The 19,928-nt window shown below is 38.4% G+C and overlaps 1 protein-coding gene across 5 annotated transcripts in view; it reads right to left on the bottom strand.

Annotated features, from left to right (window-relative positions):
• Nucleotides 1-19,928, bottom strand: part of SUGCT (succinyl-CoA:glutarate-CoA transferase) — a 389,221-nt gene that overhangs the window by 7,528 nt on the left and 361,765 nt on the right. Inside the window, exon 14 of one of the 5 annotated variants that reach the window (XM_039336723.1) lies at nucleotides 7,389-8,296. The exons of the other annotated variants lie outside the window; for them this stretch is intronic. Coding sequence (XP_039192657.1) covers nucleotides 8,202-8,296 — 95 coding nt within the window. The 3' untranslated portion in view covers nucleotides 7,389-8,201. Of the gene's footprint in view, nucleotides 1-7,388; nucleotides 8,297-19,928 lie in introns of those variants that run through there. 5 annotated transcript variants of the gene reach the window in all.

A 19,928-nucleotide genomic window follows, 5' to 3' on the forward strand; every position in this document is an offset into this window, starting at 1 on the left:
CTCCATTGAACTTTACTCCCAAGGCTGGAGTCTTGTGTCCTCTCCACCTTGCTAGCGCTGCTCTTGAAGCTGGTGCAGGCTGGGCTGCAGGGCCAGGCACTGGGCCAGTTGCCGAGAGGCTCGCTGCTGCTGCCATTGCAGCGGTAAAGATAGTTGCCTCCTCACTTGCTGTGGCTGGAGTTGCCTGGTTAGTGGGATGGGTCACCAGGTTAGGGCTTCTTGAGCATTAAAACTACCAAAAGCCCACCTCAGGAACTGTATGGCTTGCTCCAGCATCCAGTCCTCTTGCTCCAACTCACTTGCACTCAATTCTTCCTACAGTTCCTTGAACTCTACTTGCCGGCAGCTGCCATGGCCCCCATGGATGAATGTACTCCCATGGGTTTCTTCTTCTCACATTCTTCCTTTTTTTTGACCCCAAGGACCATCAGGGTCTCAGTAGGACATCCTTAGTAGGACATCCTCTCCCAGCCATCTGAATACATCCAGGCATCCAGGAAGGGGTTTTGAGGATGGTTTTTGAGGCCTCGATCTCTTCTGATCATTCCCTTGAGCCAACATCATTTGCACAGTCCACACAATAGAGGTGGTTTCCTCTCTGGGTTGACCCCAACTGCAGAGCTGGCTTAATGTCAGATCTGCCCTAGTCTGATCCCTTAGGAAAGAAAAGCCTTCAACCCCATTCAGTTAAAGCAAAGGGTTCTTTTTCTAAGAGTGTTGATTGCAGTAAAGATCTGAAATTACTGTGCTCGCTGGATACAAAAGTAAGGTGTAGGTTTGCCCCCATCCCATCCCTTGCCCCATGACCAGTCCATTTTCAGCCAACTGGAGCTCACCAAGATGTTTTGAAAACTCTGAGATATTTGGGGTAATCCACACATTTCTCAGAGTGCCTGGCTGTGGGAGGCTGTGGTACAAACAGGATTTAGCTCCTCTGGTCCTTCTCACTTGTCATTCCCCCTCCCCCCGTTTCCTATCACATACACAGAAAGCTTTATTGCCCTTTCATCCTTCCCACCCTTCTTCTCCCTTTCATTCTCCCCTCCCCCCCTTTTGATGGCAGGATGCCTATGAGGCCCCAGTTAAGCCAGGCAGAGCTGACACATAGTCTAGAAATTGTTATGCAGAATTTCTAATATGAAAATGATACCAGACAAAAACAGGGAGATGTGCTCAACACCTAGAGATACTTATGACTACCCAAATGAAGTCCACATGAATATTGAGGTGAGCAGATGTATGCACACTCACTAAGTCCATTTTAGGGAGGAGGGGCAAGTAGATCTAATAAGTATTCTGATTTATTGTTGTTCTTATTCGAACTGATTTTATTCATTAATTCTTTAATGAGTTTGGCAACTAGAGACTGGGCAATTTAGAAGACCCCACAAAAGAGTGTATTAAAAATTGTTAAAAGGCTGTTGTATTGGCCTAGATAGACAATAACAGTCTTCCTGTTTCTCTCCTTCCTTCCTTCCTTCCTTCCTTCCTTCCTTCCTTCCTTCCTTCCTTCCTTCCTTCCTTCCTTCCTTATTGTTACTTACTTATTTATTGTTTAGATGTTTTGTGTTGTATTTTGATCAAAATGAAACTATGGACAATACTGATGGAATTATAAAAACTACTGTTTTGCTTTTCTTAGTGTTTCAAGTGAGAAGTAGCCATGATGAGGAGAAAAAAAGAAAGCAGCTGTCTCATCTGGCTGCTGTCTACAATTTTCTTTAAGCAGTGGACCATAAAAGACCTCTGGTGTGCTAATTCCTGACAATATCCCACTCAAAAATATATAAGGCACTATAACAATTCCTGGATACTTTCTTTGCTGGCATCCAGACCTATCACTTTGATGGGGCAAAACTTTCAGGTATATCTCTCAAGAGCCACTGTTTCTTTATATTTTTCCTCTGGTGAAAATGATTTTCTACAAATTGTTTTAAGTATTTAGAATCCTGTTATCTTTCTGTTGTACATGTACATGTAGAGAGTAAATATACAGACTAATAATATGTCCCTGTCCTAAGATCCAATCTGTTAGATTTTCTTGCTGAAATTATTGTTATAAGGAGATCTATCTTTTCACTCATAGCTGCAGAGGACAGAGTATCAATGGTTTAAAAGATTTTCCTATAAGCATGGAGAAAACCTGGATATAGAAATATGAAAAATATGCTAGAAGGAAGCATTGTACCAGAATCCATCAAAGCAAGAAACAGTTATATTAAAATATAAGATCAGTGCAGTCATCAGCACATTCACCTAAAAGTTGAACTGAACTAAGTAAGTGTTTCTTACTTCTGAGAAAACATGTTTAAAATTCTACTATAAGTTAGCTAAAAACTTTCAAAGGTTTTTCAGAGCTTATGAAGAAAGAAGGGATAACTTCTAACTAAACATGGACAAATTGTTAGTCTGTAAGGTTAATGATAACAGTAAGATTATTTGGCTGTAAAGCTAAAATAATAGCATAAGCTGAGTTCAACTCCTGGTAATTGTATCCATGAAGTTTTCTTGGCAGAGTTAAGAAGGGGGATGGGTTCACTGGCTTCCTCTGATACATTCAGCTTTCCAATCCAGCCAGCAGCCCTGGAATTCCTAGGCAGTTCTATATCCAAATATTAATCAGAACTGGTCTAACATGCCTTCAGGTTCAGTCAAGTTTGGCTAGGTGCTGCCACCTGCTGAGACAACTGTAAGGCTGCAAACCTCTAATTAATGTTAAATAACAGCATCTCTCTGATCTTGCCTGATCTCAAAAAGATTACATAGAATCAGACTGTTACATTTGGGAATGGTGGTTCAGCTGGAAGTTGAAGGAACATGTTTAGGAAGCCAAACTTTGAAAATGAGCTGTAAAGGCTTTTCAGTACACCACTATTTGTGAAAGATTGACAAGATACAATTCAGTCCTCTACTATGACAGACTGTGGGAAAGTAAGGGACAATGTATTTGAATATTTATTTCAAAAAACAACTGCTGAGAGAAACGAGAAAAAGTGCTTCCCAGAGATAATTAAGTCTTTATAACTGAGACTTAAAAATTTGCCTTACAAGTAGTTTTCAAGATTCTGTATTTACATAAACATATCAATATCAGTAATAGTTAAAGCTACCTTCTGTATTGTTGTCACCTCCTTCGTCTACTCAGCCAAACAGAGCTTGGCATCTACTAGGTTCTGCTTCTCTGGCCTGTGGATATCCACTAAAATTATTCCAGTCCTGCAACTGGATACCTCCTTCCTTGTTTTTCATCTGAGAAAGGAAGCTTAGTATTGAAGTGCTTGGTTCATCAAGAATATAAATATAAGACAACAGATTAAAAATTAATATGTGGGAAAGAGGAAAAACATAGAATCAACTGAAAATTTTAGTCAGGAATTACAAGAAGCCCTAATAATGTTATGCTTTACTCAGTTGGTAGGGCATTTTTATGAAGAGAATTCCTAAAGTAATCCACTTCTCCATGATATTTTTTTCAAAGATGATTATAAAACTTCAGTAGATGAAAATAAGAAGTTATGTTGTTTTAAAGAAAGGAAACTCTTAATGCAGCTAGTATTTTTCTGAAATGTTTTGTCTAGCTGAAATAAACAAATATGTAAAAGCTCTGTAAATATGCCTTCACAGACATGCTCTCTACCACAAAATTATCCTGGACAATAGATTTTGCAAATGTCATAGGTACAATCAAGCTTTGTGGACTGTAGTTGATTCTGTGACATGCAAACATATTGTACAAATTATGGTGAATTTCCAGCTCAAGGAAATAACTGAAGAATGTCCCCTATTTATCTAGCTAATTTTAAGATATAGTCATTGTTTTGCATTATTATGAAATCATATGCAGGAGTTTTCTATGGGAATTTAGCAGAAAAGTGTATATTGAGCTGGGCAAATGTATATGGCTGTGCCTTAATTTTGTACCCAGTGCTGCTTTAGCTGCTCTAGTAGAAGCTCTTATTTGCAAATGGGACAACTGAAACACCATCACAGAACTGGGCTACCATTTGTCAAACCGCACTTTCTGCTGCTGTCTCCCTTTTCAGGGAAGCATCTGTTTTATTTTAATTTTAAATTCTTTGAAGAATATTCAGCTCAAATAGGATTTGAGCAGGAGTTAAGGGAGAGCAAATTCCACATTTGGACCCTATTCAGACAAATTTACAAACTGACAATTTGATCAATACCAACTCAGTATGAAGGCCAAGCAATTGTGTTGGCTTTCTACTGTCTGTTGCCAATACTGGTCATGTGATATTCAGCTCAACAGAGCTGGCAAATATCAAAGCAATGTGGAGCATCTCTGTTTCTTAAAACAGGCATGCAGCCTTTAGTTTATGTTGCATGGGTGTGCTTATATGAGCAAAGTAGAGCGGCCTGTATCTTAAGCTATCGTGGTTGTACTTTTCAGTAGTTTGTATGAAAGATTTTCATTCTGTTCCAGGAAGGCCAATTTATGTCCCACTTCCGAACATCAGACCAGGAACCACTGATCTAATTCATAAGTGAAATAGAAGAACTGGTACACCCATGAAGAAGAATGAGCCATAAGGCTAGGATGTTTTCCAAATTCCCCCCCCCCTTTTTTTTTTTCTTACTTTCTCTGCCCCTCTATGAGTTTTGTGAGAAAGATGGGACTCCTCCAAGAAGACAACTAAAAAGCCTGAGGACATAAATTAGAATCAGATTGGAACCAGCCATGCATAAGCAATATTCCATTGCAAATGTCACAGATCAATTTCATTAAAGCAATTCTGCACTCTCACTGATTTTTTCCACCTCCTGATGTTTTGGACTAGTTCCTTTTTTATTCCTTTTAACCACTGTAGAAAAATGCTTTAACTTCCTTGGGTTAGCAATTTTGAAGTTCTAATGAGCCGAGGTGGCGCAGCAGTTAGAGTACAGTACTGCAGGCCACTTTAGCTGTGTTCAGCAGGTCAGTGGTTCAAATCTCACCGGCTCAAGGTTGACTCAGCCTTCCATCCTTCCGAGGTAGGTAAAATGAGGACCCAGATTGTTGGGGGCAATGTAAATATATATATACATTGCTTACTGGTGTACACCGTTTAGAGAGTGCTTGTACTTAAAGCGGTATATAAGTCTCATAAATAAATAAATAAATAAATAATCGTAAGCAGCAGGTGCCTTTTTATAAAAAAAAAATACACTATTTCCATCATGGGTCTCTGAGAGATGAACAGTGTCTCCTCTCAAACACTCCATAATCTTTTATCTTTTGCCATTTGCACTTGTGGCTTTTGGATTTGACTATCCCCCCCCCCCGCTTTTCATTATGTCTTTTTCTCCTGCACTGCTTTCTACCTGTGAGCTAAGCATCTTCCTTTTGCTAGGATGGCTGGATTCAAGTTTTTATTTCTTTAGTGCTGTAATAAAAAATGGTTAAATACATTATCTTCAAGGACAGTACAAATATTTTCTGGCTTAAATAACAGATCTTCATAGTCAGTGAATGTAAAAGATCTAAACAGCATTCTGGTTTTCGGTTTCCCCTTGCCATTCCCATAATGAGACATACTGCTTACCTTGTGATTGACTTGTTTCAGGCCATCACTGTAGCCAGTAATGTGCACTGAGAGTTGAAAAAGTCTAAATACAATCTATTGATAACACAGGCTAAGTCATATATACAGAATTGAATCATTTAACAGAGCAATACTATTTCTGAAGGTTCTGCTCTACACAATTATATGAAATGTTCTTATATATTTCAAAGACAACACAGCAATAAAAATAATAATGAGAAGTCCAACATTTAAGAGAAAAATCAATCTTAAGCCAAGTGCTTAGAAAATAATACAACTGCAAGTGAAAAAGAAGTGCTGTTCATAGATCAACATGGCTGCTACTTCAACAGCTTCAGATCCAAATTTAGATTAAAATTTTTTGATGGTATACTGAAAGATAACAACACTGATTCATCAGAGCAATCATAGTCACAAAAACTATATATACAAACACACACACACACACACACACACACACACATGCATATACACACATTACTGAAATTACATTAATTGTTAAATCAAGAAGTTTGGAGTAATTACATGGTCACTAATGTATGAAAGGACTATTAGCCTTTAGAAAAAGTATTTTCTCATACTTTTTCAGCTAAATATATATTGTGTAAAGGCTTTGGCTGCTGTATTCTAACACAAATTTCTGCAAACATCTCTATTTCAAAAATATTTTCTTTCCTAATGATTCAAAATTCTTTAACTAAAAAATCAATTCAAATGTCAACAATCTAATACTTCTTGATATCCTTTCTAATGGAGGACAATAATGCATGACCCAGAATTAATTACAACTATTTGAAAATTATTCTGGAGTCAGACAAGAATATTTTTCAGTTTGTGTAATCACATCTGATACAGGCAACTGTGTCTATGCATTTGGCAGATTACATGCAACTATTTTCTGTATTGGTATGTTCCTGGATTCAACTTACTACAAATGGCCACAAATGAGCAAATGTTGTGGCTTTGATAATGGGAAGAGGTACAAGAAGTTCCTTCATTTTAAAAAACAAATGTTATATCAGAAGGAGTCTTAGCACTAATAAATCTTTGATTAGTATGCTCCAAAGTCATAATGGTTAGGTTAGTCCCATTCACCAGAATGAGTCATGTTTTTCATTATAGAATTCTTCTACTGTGCTGTGACCCCCTCAGCTATGCTTCTGTTTATTAATCTTGCTATGTCCTCTCTGACATCAAGAAATAAGTGGCACATTTTCATTACAGTTCCAAAATAATGTTTTTCCCACCCAACTTGATAAATCTAAGCAGCAGATGATTTGCAACTTCATTCTGCACATTCCATATCGTTTTCCTTCTTGGTCTGAAGGACCACAAATAGTTATTTTCTTACTGGGATGTGCCTGATAAAATGTAAATTCCATCCTGCCAGCTTTGGGAAACATCTGAAACAAACCACATGGAAATTTCTATAATGTCAAACACACACACACACACACACCACACACACACACACACACACACTGTGCTCACTTCAGGAAAAGGAGATTCACTTATATATAAATCTTAGCTGAACCTTCATATTGCTGCCTACACTTCATGAAGCCAAAACTTGCATGCTTCTCTGAGATTCTTGACCATTTTAGAAATACAAAACAGCACAGGAAGATCAGGCTGTAGGCCCCAAAATGACTCCTTGAAGATTGGTAGACTTGAAGACTTGCTCATATCTGGCAACTGTAATAAGGCCTAGGGCAGTGTTTCTCAACCTTGACAATTTTAAGGCATATGGACTTCAATTCCCAGAATTCCACAGCCAGCATTGCTGGCTGTAGAATTCTGGGAGTTGAAGTCCACATGCCTTAAAATTGTCAAGGTTGAGAAACACTGGCCTAGGGAGTATAAAAGAACTCAATGAATACCAAACCCTTATCTGAAAAAGAAGCCTAGTCTCTGGGACCTGTCCAGGGTTCTGAAGGACCTTTTTCTGACCATTCTACTTTCCAATTTCATCTCTTTCATCTTTAAATGGATAAATTTACCATTAATCTGCTTTGATAATCTACACTTAAATCTCCGCTAGAATCATTTCTAAAATCAGAATCAGTTTTTCCAGCATGGAACACATAACTCTTTCAATCTAGCCAAATGTGGAAGTTGAAGTGGTTGTACTTCTGGAACACAAATTTATTATTTCTCTTAATTGTTTCAATTAGTATTTTTCAATATGAATAATTACTTCCAGAAAGTTCTCTGTGTGTGCTCATTTACATGCATGAATGAGTTTCTGTGAAAAATAATAACTTTATATGAAAATATGTCAAGTTCAGAAACACCTTTCTGTCCCACAAGTATACACAAATATTGAACATGAACTTGAATATCTTCCTCAGATTGTGTTGATTCTCATAGTGATTTCTGCACCATCTCTTTTCCACAAGATTTAATACTCATTTTTCACTTTAATGCACTGATTCTATTCCCTAGTTACCTTTCATACAACAGGTATGAAGGCATGTTTCTAATACTTGCTCGTTCACTTGAACAGGGAAAATATAAATGAAAATTTCTAATTTGAGTTCTTCAATTCAAATGTATTCCCTCCCAGTTTTTCAGATACTTTATCAATCCAGCCTTGCCAAAAATTACTTCATGTCAAATATATGGACCTATTATACATTATATTCATTTGAAAATTAAAAATTAATTACCTCTGCACACACAAACACCAACCCTATTGTCAGGTGTGTCTGCAAGCAGTGGCTTTCCTCTAAATACCTCTGCTGCCAAAGAAAAACCTAAAGGAATGAACCAAACAGAATGGGAGTCTGAGCTCTGTCTCTTGTGAAACTGGACTAAAGTTACCATACTTAAAGTAGACATGTATGCAGGATAGAAAAAAATTGAAAAATTATATCTAAAAAGTTTCTTTGGGGAAGTAGTTAAGAAGGAATCGGGTTGTTAAAAAAAGGAAAAAGGAAAGGAAAAAATGTTACCTGAACCAGACCAAAGAAGTTGGGCAGAAGCTCCCAATTCTCATCAACAGCTACCAGTTTTGTATATTAAAAATAAAAGAATAGCTGCTAGTCCTATGAATCAATAAAGCAAGGATTTTGAGGATAAAAGGACTCCTGGATTCAGACTTAGAAACTTCCATTCCTCTGGCTAATGCCTGGAAGCCTAGTTGAGAAGGGTATGGATAGATGTGAATAATAATAATAATAATAATAATAATAATAATAATAATAATAATAATAATAATAATAATAATACCCCCAGTGAGGCACTACCTCCCCCAGTGAGGCACTACCTCCCCCAGTGAGGCACTACCTACCCCCAGTGAGGCACTACCTTGACGTGGTTGTGGGGCTTGTGTACTCTGAGGAAGATGAGAGCTATGCCAGAGGTTCAACCATACTGGACAGGTCTCATCAGAGGAGTCAGACAAAGAGTGTCTCTCCCATAAAAAATATGGTGAGACGTAAATTTCAGAATGCCATACCGGCTCGGACGTCGCCCGGGTTAACAAGGTCCGCACTAGATATTGGAGTTCCTGGAGATCTGGTGAAAAATGGGTTACAGGACTCAGGACTGTTGGCTGAGCAACCAGGGCCAGCAGCTGCAGAACTACTGGAAGAAAAGGTGTTTACCCGTCGCAGATACACAGTGATGGAAAACAAAGAAATAATGATCTGTTACTACAGATCAAGTCCTACAAGACGAGGATATCTAAAACGAATGCACCAGTTCTGGAAAGAACAACATCCAGAATCAGAAATAACAGAACAGAGACTATCAGATCAACGCCGATTTATAACACGAAATAAAGTATTCACAGAAACAGAATTGGACGAACTGCAAAGGTTTACCCAGGGCAAAGAAATCAAAGCCTTACCAGAAGTAATTCAGAATGTAGAGGCAAACCAGGGGAAGTTGGAAGTGAAGGAATCTAGCAGAGATATACAACTGTTCTCATTTGGAAACCAGGCCCCTCTACCTCAGGAAGAACAAACCCTCTAACTCAAGAAATAAAAGAATTGAAACAAAGAATAACTGAGCATCTGAACAGCACAAAAAACAACAGAATATGCTGCCTGCATTGAAGCTTGTTCCAAAGAAACTCTAGCACAAGCATTAAAAGATGCAAATCTGCAATAGCAAGTATAGCACCATTCACTGCAAGAAACAAACCAACTAATTACATCACAGCTGCAGTTATAACAGAATACCTGGGACTAAAATCAACAAAAAGAAAACAAACAACAGTGCAACCACAAAAATGGAAGGTTAGACTAGAAAATAAGATCAGCAAGTTAAGATCACATTCAAGCAAGCTAGAACAGATGAAAGAAAAGAAGCTGAAGAACAAGAAGACCAAAGAATACCTAATCAAGAAATACCACTTAGAAACAAGGAAGATCAAGGAAGCACTGGAAATAATAAAGCAACAAATAACAGCTATAGCCAGGAAAATCAGTAGATATGAAGCTCGAATTGCAAACTATAGGCAGAACCTCCAATTTCAATCCAATCAGAACCGTTTCTACCAATCCATCAATGGAGAAACTGCAAGGAATCAGTCAGTACCTGACAAGGAAGAAACAGTGCAATTCTGGAAGCAGATATGGGATAACCCAAAGAAATACAACAAGGATGCGGCTTGGTTAAAAGAGGTGGATGCAAATAAAACAGAAGTTGAAATGAAAGAACTAGTAATAACAACAAAATGGTAGAAAAAAGAGCAAAGAAAATCAAAAATTGGTCAGCACCAGGTGAAGATGAACTGCATGGGTTTTGGTTGAAACATCTAACTGTTATACACCCACTCATTGCCAAGCAGTTCAACAATATACTACAAGGAGGAGAAATTGAAAAGTGGCTAACAACTGGGAAAACCTACCAAATAATGAAAAATCCAGCAAAAGGGGCAACACCAGGTAACTACAGGCCAATTACCTGCTTACCAACAACTTTCAAATTACTAACTGGTGTGGTAGCTGATGCAGTACAACAGCATCTAGTTGAAAACAATCTCTTTCCACCTGAGCAGAAAGGAAACCGCCCCAATAGCAGAGTAACAAAAGATCAACTCCTAATAGACAAAATGATCTTGGAAAACTGCAAGAGAAGGAAGACCAACCTGAATGTGGCATGGATTGACTACAAAAAGGCATTTGACTCTCTGCCACATGATTGGATAATAAAGTGCCTAGAAATAACAGGAGTCAGTAGAAACATCAGAAAATTTGTGCAAAGATCGATGGCACAATGGAAGACACAGTTGCAGATCAATGGTGAGAGGCTGGGAGAGGTTAATACTCAAGAGAGGAATATTTCAAGGAGATTCATTATCACCATTACTATTTGTTATTGCACTGTTTCCTCTGTCAACAATACTGAATAACTCAGTACATGGTTATCAAACATCAAAAACATCTGCTAGACTATCCCACCTCCTTTACATGGATGATCTGAAGCTGTATGGAAAAACATCATCTGAAATAGAATCGCTGCTCAACACTGTCCGTATATATAGCCAAGATATTGTAATGGAGTTTGGCTTGGACAAATGTGCCACACTTACTATCAAACAAGGAAAAATAATGAAAACTGAAGGAATCAAGATGCCCCACGAAAATAACATTAAGAGTCTGGATGAGGAAGAGTACTACAAATACTTGGGTATCCTTCAAGCTGACAACATCAAGCACACTGAAGTCAAGAAAAAGATTAGAGGTGAATACATCAAGAGAGTGAAGAAGATCTTAAAATCCAAACTCAATGGAGGAAATACCATAAAGGCAATCAACACTGGGCAATCCCAGTCATTAGGTACACAGCTGGAATAGTTGGACTGGACTCAAGCAGACTAAAAGCAATGGATAGGCATACCAGAAAAAATAATGACAATGAATCACGCCCTTCATCCACTGCAGTGACATTGATAGACTTTAGCTACCAAGGCAACTAAGTTTGGGCGTGGAATGCTACAAGTACATCAGATGGTTGAAGAAGAAAAATGGCTTTTGTGAAGATATCTGAAGAAAATGATGAAGATGCCTGAAATTAGTATATCAGGAAGGCTTACTAACTACTGAGAGACCAAACTGGCCTACAAGAAAGACCAAATGAAGAACAGAATAGAGGCATGGGAAGACAAAAGCACTACATGGCCAATACATGAAAAAAATAGCTGGGAAAGCAGATAATAATAAAACCTGCAATGGCTAAGAGCAGGAAAATTGAAGAAAGAGACCGAGGGATTAATTCTGGCTGCACAAGACCAAGCCTTAAGGACAAATGCATACAAAGTCAAAATTGAGAAGACAGCAACAGACAGTAAGTGCCGCCTATGCAAAGAAGCTGAAGAAACAGTGGACCACTTGGTAAGCTGTTGCAAGAAGATTGCACAGACTGATTACAAGCAGCGGCATGACAAAGTAGCAACAATGGTGCATTGGAAGATCTGCAAAAAATATCATTTGCCTGTAAGCAAAAACTGGTGGGATCATAAAATAGAGAAAGTCATAGAAAATGATAAAATTAAACTGCTCTGGGACTTCAGAATTCAAACAGACAAGCACCTGCAACATAACACCCCAGACTTAACAATTGTCGATAAGAAAGACAAAAAAGTCTGGATAGTGGACGTGGCAGTGCCTGGAGATAGCAGAATAGAAGATAAAGAACTGGAGAAGATAACAAAATACAAAGACCTACAAATAGAAATAGAAAGACTGTGGCAAAAGCAAGCAAGGGTAGTACCAATAGTCATAGGCTCCTTGGGCGCAATCCCAAAACAACTGGAGCACCACTTGAACACCATTGGCACTGACAAATTTGCTATTAGTCAATTGCAAAAGGCGGCCTTATTAGGAACTGCTTCCATCCTACGACGATACCTGTAATACCATCAAACATCCACATCTGCCTATCCCAGGTCCTGGGTAAGGACTCGATAGGTAGACAAAATGCCAAATCCAGTCTGAACATCTGGCTGACTGTGGGATGAATGATAATAATAATAATAATAATAAAGTTGGAAGGGACCTTGGAGGTCATCTAGTCCAACCCCCTGCTCAGGCAGGAAACCCTACACCATTTCGAACAAATGGCTGTCCAGTCTCTTCTTAAAAATTTCCAGTGTTGGAGCATTTACTGCTTCTGGAGGCAGGTTGTTCCATTGATTAATTGTTCTCACTGTCAGGAAGTTTCTCCGTAGTTCTAGGTTGCTTCTCTCCTTGATTAGTTTCTACCCATTGCTTCTTGTCCTGCCTTCAGGTGCTTTGGAAAATAGCTTGATTCCCTCTTCTTTATGGCAGCCCCTGAGATATTGGAATACTGCTATCATGTCCCCCCTTGTCCTTCTCTTCGTTAAACTAGACATACCCAATTCTCGCAACCGTTCCTTATATGTTTTAGCCTCCAGTCCCCTACTCATCTTTGTTGCTCTGCTCTGTACTCTTTCTAGAGTCTCAACATCTTTTTTACATTGTGGTGACCAAAACTGGATGCAGTATTCCAAGTGTGGCCTTACCAAGGCATTGTAGAGTGGCATTAATACTTCACATGATCTTGATTCTATCCTTCTGTTAATGCAGCCTAGCACTATGTTGGCCTTTTTGGCAGCTGCAGCACAATAAGTGTGTGTCACGTGTGGGAAAGAGCACGTGTGCATTGTAACCAATAAAGTTTTGCTGTCGCTGGGTCTTTATGTATTCCACAAAACCTGTGATGCCTCAGTGTTTAGTTAAAAGTGATTTGAATGTTTTCCTAATTATTTCCAAACTGTTGATCAGAGTTGTCAAATCATGAGTCAAAACCGAGATGATATGTAGCACCCTCCAACCCTCCAATCTGGAAGAAAGATCTCAGAAAGGGTTTGGGCTTCAGATTCCTCACAGCCAACAGCCTGGGCTTGTTAGCAGAGCAAATGTAGTCTCCCAGAGTAGGGCTCTGATTCTGCAAGAATCTGCAAGGACTGCCATTTTCTTTGTCTCCCTGTCCTAGGAGATTATGCTCAGGGCATCTAGGACATTTAGGCAAAGACCTTGACCATGCCTCCTTCACCCCCAGCCACCTGCCTCACCGTTTGACCCGGGCCTTTGGCTGTATGGGACAAATAGCCCCCAGCCAAGTGGGTGGCAGGCAGAAGCAATGTTGCTGCAGGGGCAGCATGCAATTGGCAATGGGCAATTGCATGGGCTGTGGGGGGGTAGCATATGGTGCAAGATTTTTTTTAAAAAAATGCCCTGACTGCTCCGCAAGGGAAGGTGCCAGAAATGGCAAAGTTGAGTGCAAAAGCATCCTGCTGCTTGGGGCCTTGCAGATCTGTCACCAGTACCGGAGGGGAGGGCAGTGGGAGTAGCAGCAGCTGGGGCCACTGGGGGGCAGAAAGGCAAGAGTGTATTGGGGGGAACCAGGAAGAGAGGGAGGGGCAGCTTTAAGGGGCTTCACAAAGCCAGCTTGGGTAAGATGTATGGGCTGGAGGTTATCCCAGTCCATTAGCCATCTCCAGTATGATATATTCCATTGGGCCTCAGGCCAATTGGCAGAGCCAGGTTTTCAAGCTCTTTCAGAAGGACAATGACACTATGACAACAACTATATGACATCTAAATTCCAAAAAAATGCCGGATACAATGCAAAACCACAGCTTAGTGTTATAAAAGTAAGCCTAGCATCTCAAACACTTGACTACTCCATTTCCTCTGTTTTTTTGATGCAACTCTACAGAGGAGATATTTTCTGATCTGAAGTCAAGTAACAGATAAAAAATGAATGAGAATGGAAATAAAGCTAAACCATTAAAGTTATACCATTACACCATAGGCTAATTATGGTGTCTAAATTATCCATTATCACTGAAAATGAACATTGTGCTTTTAGATGAGTTATGATATTTCATACTTTAAAAATAGGGAAAATGGAATTTTTACCCAGATTTTAAGTAGTTCTAAATTTGAATGAAAGCTCTAGTCTCTTGCTGAAATCCCTCACTGATTTCTTCTGAAAAAAAAAATATATACATACTACCAGAGAGAAAATTCACCCAAGGGTCAATGTTGGAAATGACAGACAAATCATCATGGAGAGCACCAAACTGCCTTGATCCTGAAATAAGGACAGAATCTGACCTTTGGAACAGACCTCTTAACATTAGGAGCAACTGCATCAATGTGAGTTAATCTTTTAAACAAGTGGTGTGATCTCTCTTCCTGGACAGTCTTCAGACAAAGTCTGAATAGCCCTTTCCTGGGAATGATCTAGCATTCTAGCTGAATTCTTTCACTGAATAGCCTACTCAGCTCCAGTTCAATATTTATTTAATCCATGTTACCAAAAATATGCCAAAAATCACATTACATTAATTTTTAAGAGTATAGACACCAATTACTTTTTCATCCAAATTTTAACAGAAATATTTATCCAGTTAAAACACAATATTTGAACTCAGTGTGCCTATTTCAACTATATTAGCTTAGATGCATATACTATCAGCTTACTTATCCAAACAGGAATAACCTGATTTTGAATAATAAATAGAATTATCTTCTGATTGAAGTTAGACTACTTCTACCATAAAGCAATTTTTGCCATTAGGGTAAAAGAAAAAAAAAATCTTTGTTTTGTTTTGTTTTACTGGCAAATAAACTGTATTCAGGCAGGAGCTTTAATCAGCTTCACCCTGTTTGACAAATAGTTAATATGATAATTCCCAGTAGTGTCTAATTTAGATTTCCAGGAATCTGAAAGGTGCTCAGATAACTGAGACAGAGAGAACTTTTGTTTCAAGTAAATTTAAATATTGAAATTTCAGTAGAAATAAGTAAAAGTCCAGCCAGAATTTATTCAATTAATTTATTTTTCTATACTGTTCAATTCTAAGACTCTGGTTTCTTTATATAAAATAAAGATGGTTGGGTGCTTAAACTACTATCTGTATTTGTACTTCACACTATGTTCTACAGTTTTCTTCTTTTCCATAAAAACTTTTAATTGAGCCGTAACATTAATTTGGAATTGTGTATCTTATCTCTTATTTATGGAGATTATAGGAAGGACTCACTGGAGAAGAGCCTAATGCTGGGAAAGATTGAGGGCAATAGAAGAAGGGGACGACAGAGAATGAGATGGCTGGATGGAGTCACTGAAGCAGTAGGCGTGAGCTTAAATGGACTCCAGAAGATGGTAGAGGACAGGAAGGCCTGGAGGAACGTTGTCCATGGGGTCGCAATGGGTCGGACACGGCTTTGCAACTAACAACAACAAATAGGAAAGAATTTCCTCTGTTCAGGGATTACATTTACATATATTTAAGTTAAAAATGGAATTATATAATTTATTTTGTATTTCTTAATAAAGTTTTATTTTATTTATGTCTGGGGAGATTGTTGTATTTCTCAATACAGGTAAAGGAAGAATGGAAATCTCTGACATGCTACACAGTCAGGCAGTAACATTATTTAAGCTATTTTCTTAATTTAAAACTACAAAAACATTTTTTTTACTTTTTAATTGCCAGAAATGCAATATAGCTTATGAAACTCCTGTGTTACCCACTGGGTTAAGACGAATATGAAAAGTGTTATATTCTGTAAGCTTGGTAGTGGCAGCTCTACTGAAAGAAATTTCAGACTACTAGCATTCTGTTCTATAGACTTTTTGTTACATATTTATACACCTGGTACCCCACCCCAATATAATGCCTATACTATTCAGCAGAAACCTTTGATATTTATATCACTACAGTCCTCATACCAATCCCATTTACACCAATCAGAAGGAAATTCAAAATGTCTAAAGAGTCAAGCATTTGTAGTTAGTGTACTACCTACATATTTCTAAATTTCTGAAAAAATATGAACTACTCAAATCTTTCACATGCATGTCCATGTGTGCATATACAAATCTACATATTTAACAGCATGTTAATATGCTTGTATGTAAATGTATGTAGGTGTGTGTGAAAGAGAGTGTGCATATGCATGCATGTGCATCTGCAATGTGTTGTTTAAATATGTATGTGTGTATGTTCAGCAATTTTATTCATGAAGTTTGTGAATGTGTGTTTTTATATTGGTAAAAGCTGATGAAGCAAAGTGGGAGACTATTGTCAGCAGAAAAATTATATAACTGCTATATCTGGAAGTTAGGTATAACTTGTGTTTTATGCCAACATATCATTCCATTTCACAGTGATTGTATTTAGAAAAAAATAGGAAACCTGAGACTACTGGAATAAACCAGGACATAAGCAGAACTCATTTGCCTTTCAAAGACTGCGTATATAGTAGTCAAGTTATATTTGTCTCTGCAAAAATAACCATTGCTTTAAATATAAATGCCTCACTGGGATGATGTGACAAGTTAATCGAAAATATCATTTCAATGTAAAGTAATCTTCATTGTTAATTGCCAAATATATATTTTGGGTTGCCTGAGTATGCTTGTTAAGGTTCTACATATGTATCAAGACCTAATAGAGAAATATTTTTCTATTAGGTTCTTGATACATATGTAAAACCTTAACAAGCAAACTCAGGCAACCAAAAAGATAGTAATACTTGGAAAATAACATATTTCAGGGAATCCTAAGGAAGGGATTCTGAACAGCTATCTATTAAAATAATTTGTTTAAAAACGATAAATGAATCATAGAATATGATCCATTTAAAATATGATAAATGAATCAAAGTCCATATATGAATTTTGATTTGTGAATCAAAAGCCAAGCTGAAAATTCTCTTTCAGAAATTAAGCCATTAAACTTTGACTAGCAAGGCCGGGAACTTACAAAAGTATACATATTACTGTTGGTAAATTAGATGTCTCATCCTTAGTTTCCCAGGAGTGATCATAAATATGAAAGTTTGCCAGAACCTATTTATTTTCAAACTTATTGAGTCCAAATGTTTTTGTGTGTGATCTAAATAGCAATAGAACTTATACCCCACTTCATAGTGTTCTACAGCCTTCATTAAGCAGTTTACAGAGTCAGCATATTGCCCCCAACAATCTGGGTCCTCCTTTTACCGAACTCGGAAGTATAGAAGGCTGAGTTAATCTTGAGCCGGTGAGGATCGAACTCCTGGCAGTGAGCTAAATTAGCCTGCATTCTAACCACTGCACTACTACAGCACCATTTAGAAACTAAGATTTTAAAATATACCAGTCAGTCTATCATAGTCATTGATATATCTGTATTTATTTAGTCTATGAATGGAATTCGAAGTAGGGATGGACAAATTGTGGTCTACATTGCTTTCACCTATATCATCAGTGTATTATATCCTACTTCCATCTTATTTTCTCATTAAAAAAAATCTGCTTCAAAATAAATGTGTATTTTAAACACCATGTATACTTTTGTCAAAATTCATATTTCCAATCATATTTCTTTTCAAAATAATATATTTTAAAGTTTTGTATATTTTGAGCAAAAGCAATTTGATAATAAGGTTCATAATTGCATAGTAGTCTTGAGAAATGGAGGAAGTTGGAGGAAGTATCAATCTACTAGCTCTATCATAGTAGTCTTGAGAAATGGAGGAAGTATCAGTCTACTAGCTCTGGTCACAACACTCAGACATGCTGAGTATGGAAGTTGTTCCACATGCAAGCAGCATCACTACTTATTTCATCATAGCACAGGGCTTTTGTTTGCTTTGCAGGGCAAACCAAATAGTAATCACAACCAGATGAGCTAAATGAACCTTACTATGAAACTACAATGATAGAATATTCCAAGGCTGAATGTACAATCCTGCCACACTTCTCCTATATACTTAAAAAAAACTAGGAAGGATCTTTTCTGAGCCTCTTACACCTAGAATGGGACAATTTGGCATAGCCAACTCAGTGCAGCCAGGTTGCCCTGTCCATCTTACCACTGCCAAGTCACTTCTGCCAACTGGTAGCCAATGGCCAACTTGCCGCGGGCAGCCAAAGGGACAGCTGGGCAGTCAAGTGGTGCTCCAGTTGTTTTGGGATTGCACCCAAGAAGCCTATTACTATTGGTACTACCCTTGCTTGCTTTTGCCACAGTCTTTCTATTTCTATTTGTAGGTCTTTATATTTTGTTATCTTCTCCAGTTCTTTCTCTTCTATTCTGCTGTCTCCAGGCACTGCCACGTCCACTACCCAGACTTTTTTGTCTTTCTTATCGACAATTGTTAAGTCTGGGGTGTTAGGTTGCAGGTGCTTGTCTGTTTGAATTCTGAAGTCCCAGAGCAGTTTAATTTTATCATTTTCTATGACTTTCTCAATTTTATGATCCCACCAGTTTTTGCTTACAGGCAAATGATATTTTTTGCAGATCTTCCAATGCACCATTGTTGCTACTTTTCATGCCGCTGCTTGTAGTCAGTCTGTGCAATCTTTTTGCAACAGTTTACCAGGTGGTCCACTGTTTCTTCAGCTTCTTTGCATAGGCGGAACTTACTGTCTGTTGCTGTCTTCTCAATTTTGACTTTATATGCATTTGTCCTTAAGGCTTGGTCTTGTGGAGCCAAAATTAGTCCCTCGGTCTCTTTCTTCAATTTTCCTGCTCTTAGCCATTGCCAGGTCTTGTTATTATCTGCTTTCCCAGCTATTTTTTTAATGTATTGGCCTTTGTCTTCCCATGCCTCTATTCTGTTCTTCATTTGGTCTTTCTTGTAGGCCAGTTTGGTCTCTCCAGTAGTCGGTAAGCCTTCCTGATATACTAATTTCAGTGCATCTTCATCTTCATCATCATCATATCATTATCATTATTATAGGGATCACCGCTAGGTGGTGGCCAATAGAATTAAAGCAGTCTTTCCTGCTCAAACACAAGCTAACAAGTATGTAGACAGTCAGTCTGGAGTTTAAATGGACGTAGCCGTTTAAGCATTTTCAACAGTTTCTAAGCAATTTACATCAATACATAACACCCCTTCCCCCTGGATAGTTCATAATGACAGTTACTGAACATAGTCTTGTAAATACTTTGGTGGCTTTCTTAACTGCTCCGAAAAGTCTTGGCAGTGCTGGAGGCCCCCGATCTACTAGCTCGCCTGCCAGGCTGGATAGACCAGGACTTTGGGAGCTATTTACTACAGGTAGACCTGAGTCTCCATGGCTGGTCTGTCTGGGTAGACCCGAGCCACCATCCATTGGTGGAACAGTTTTCACCAGGCTGGAAATCTGAGCTGTCTGCCTGATTCGGTCAGTGGATGCAGTCTCTGCGTTTGGGGCCAACTCACTCTCCACTAGTGCCGCATTCCCTCTGCTGGAATTCTTACTAGTGCTCAAATATTTCGATGTCTGGCTGCTGTCGTGCTTCCCCTGATTTGACTTTTGTTAGAGTCATGAGCCAGCAGCTGGTTCCATGGTGACTTTGGCTGTGCTGATTCCGAGGCAACTCAGTCTGTATGCAGCCAATCCAGCTTAGTGATTAAACAATGG

Source organism: Crotalus tigris, unplaced genomic scaffold, assembly GCF_016545835.1.
Source record: "Crotalus tigris isolate CLP2741 ecotype Arizona unplaced genomic scaffold, ASM1654583v1 scf7180000017666.379230911805:20528666, whole genome shotgun sequence".
In the NCBI taxonomy this organism is placed as follows: Eukaryota; Metazoa; Chordata; class Lepidosauria; order Squamata; family Viperidae; genus Crotalus; species Crotalus tigris.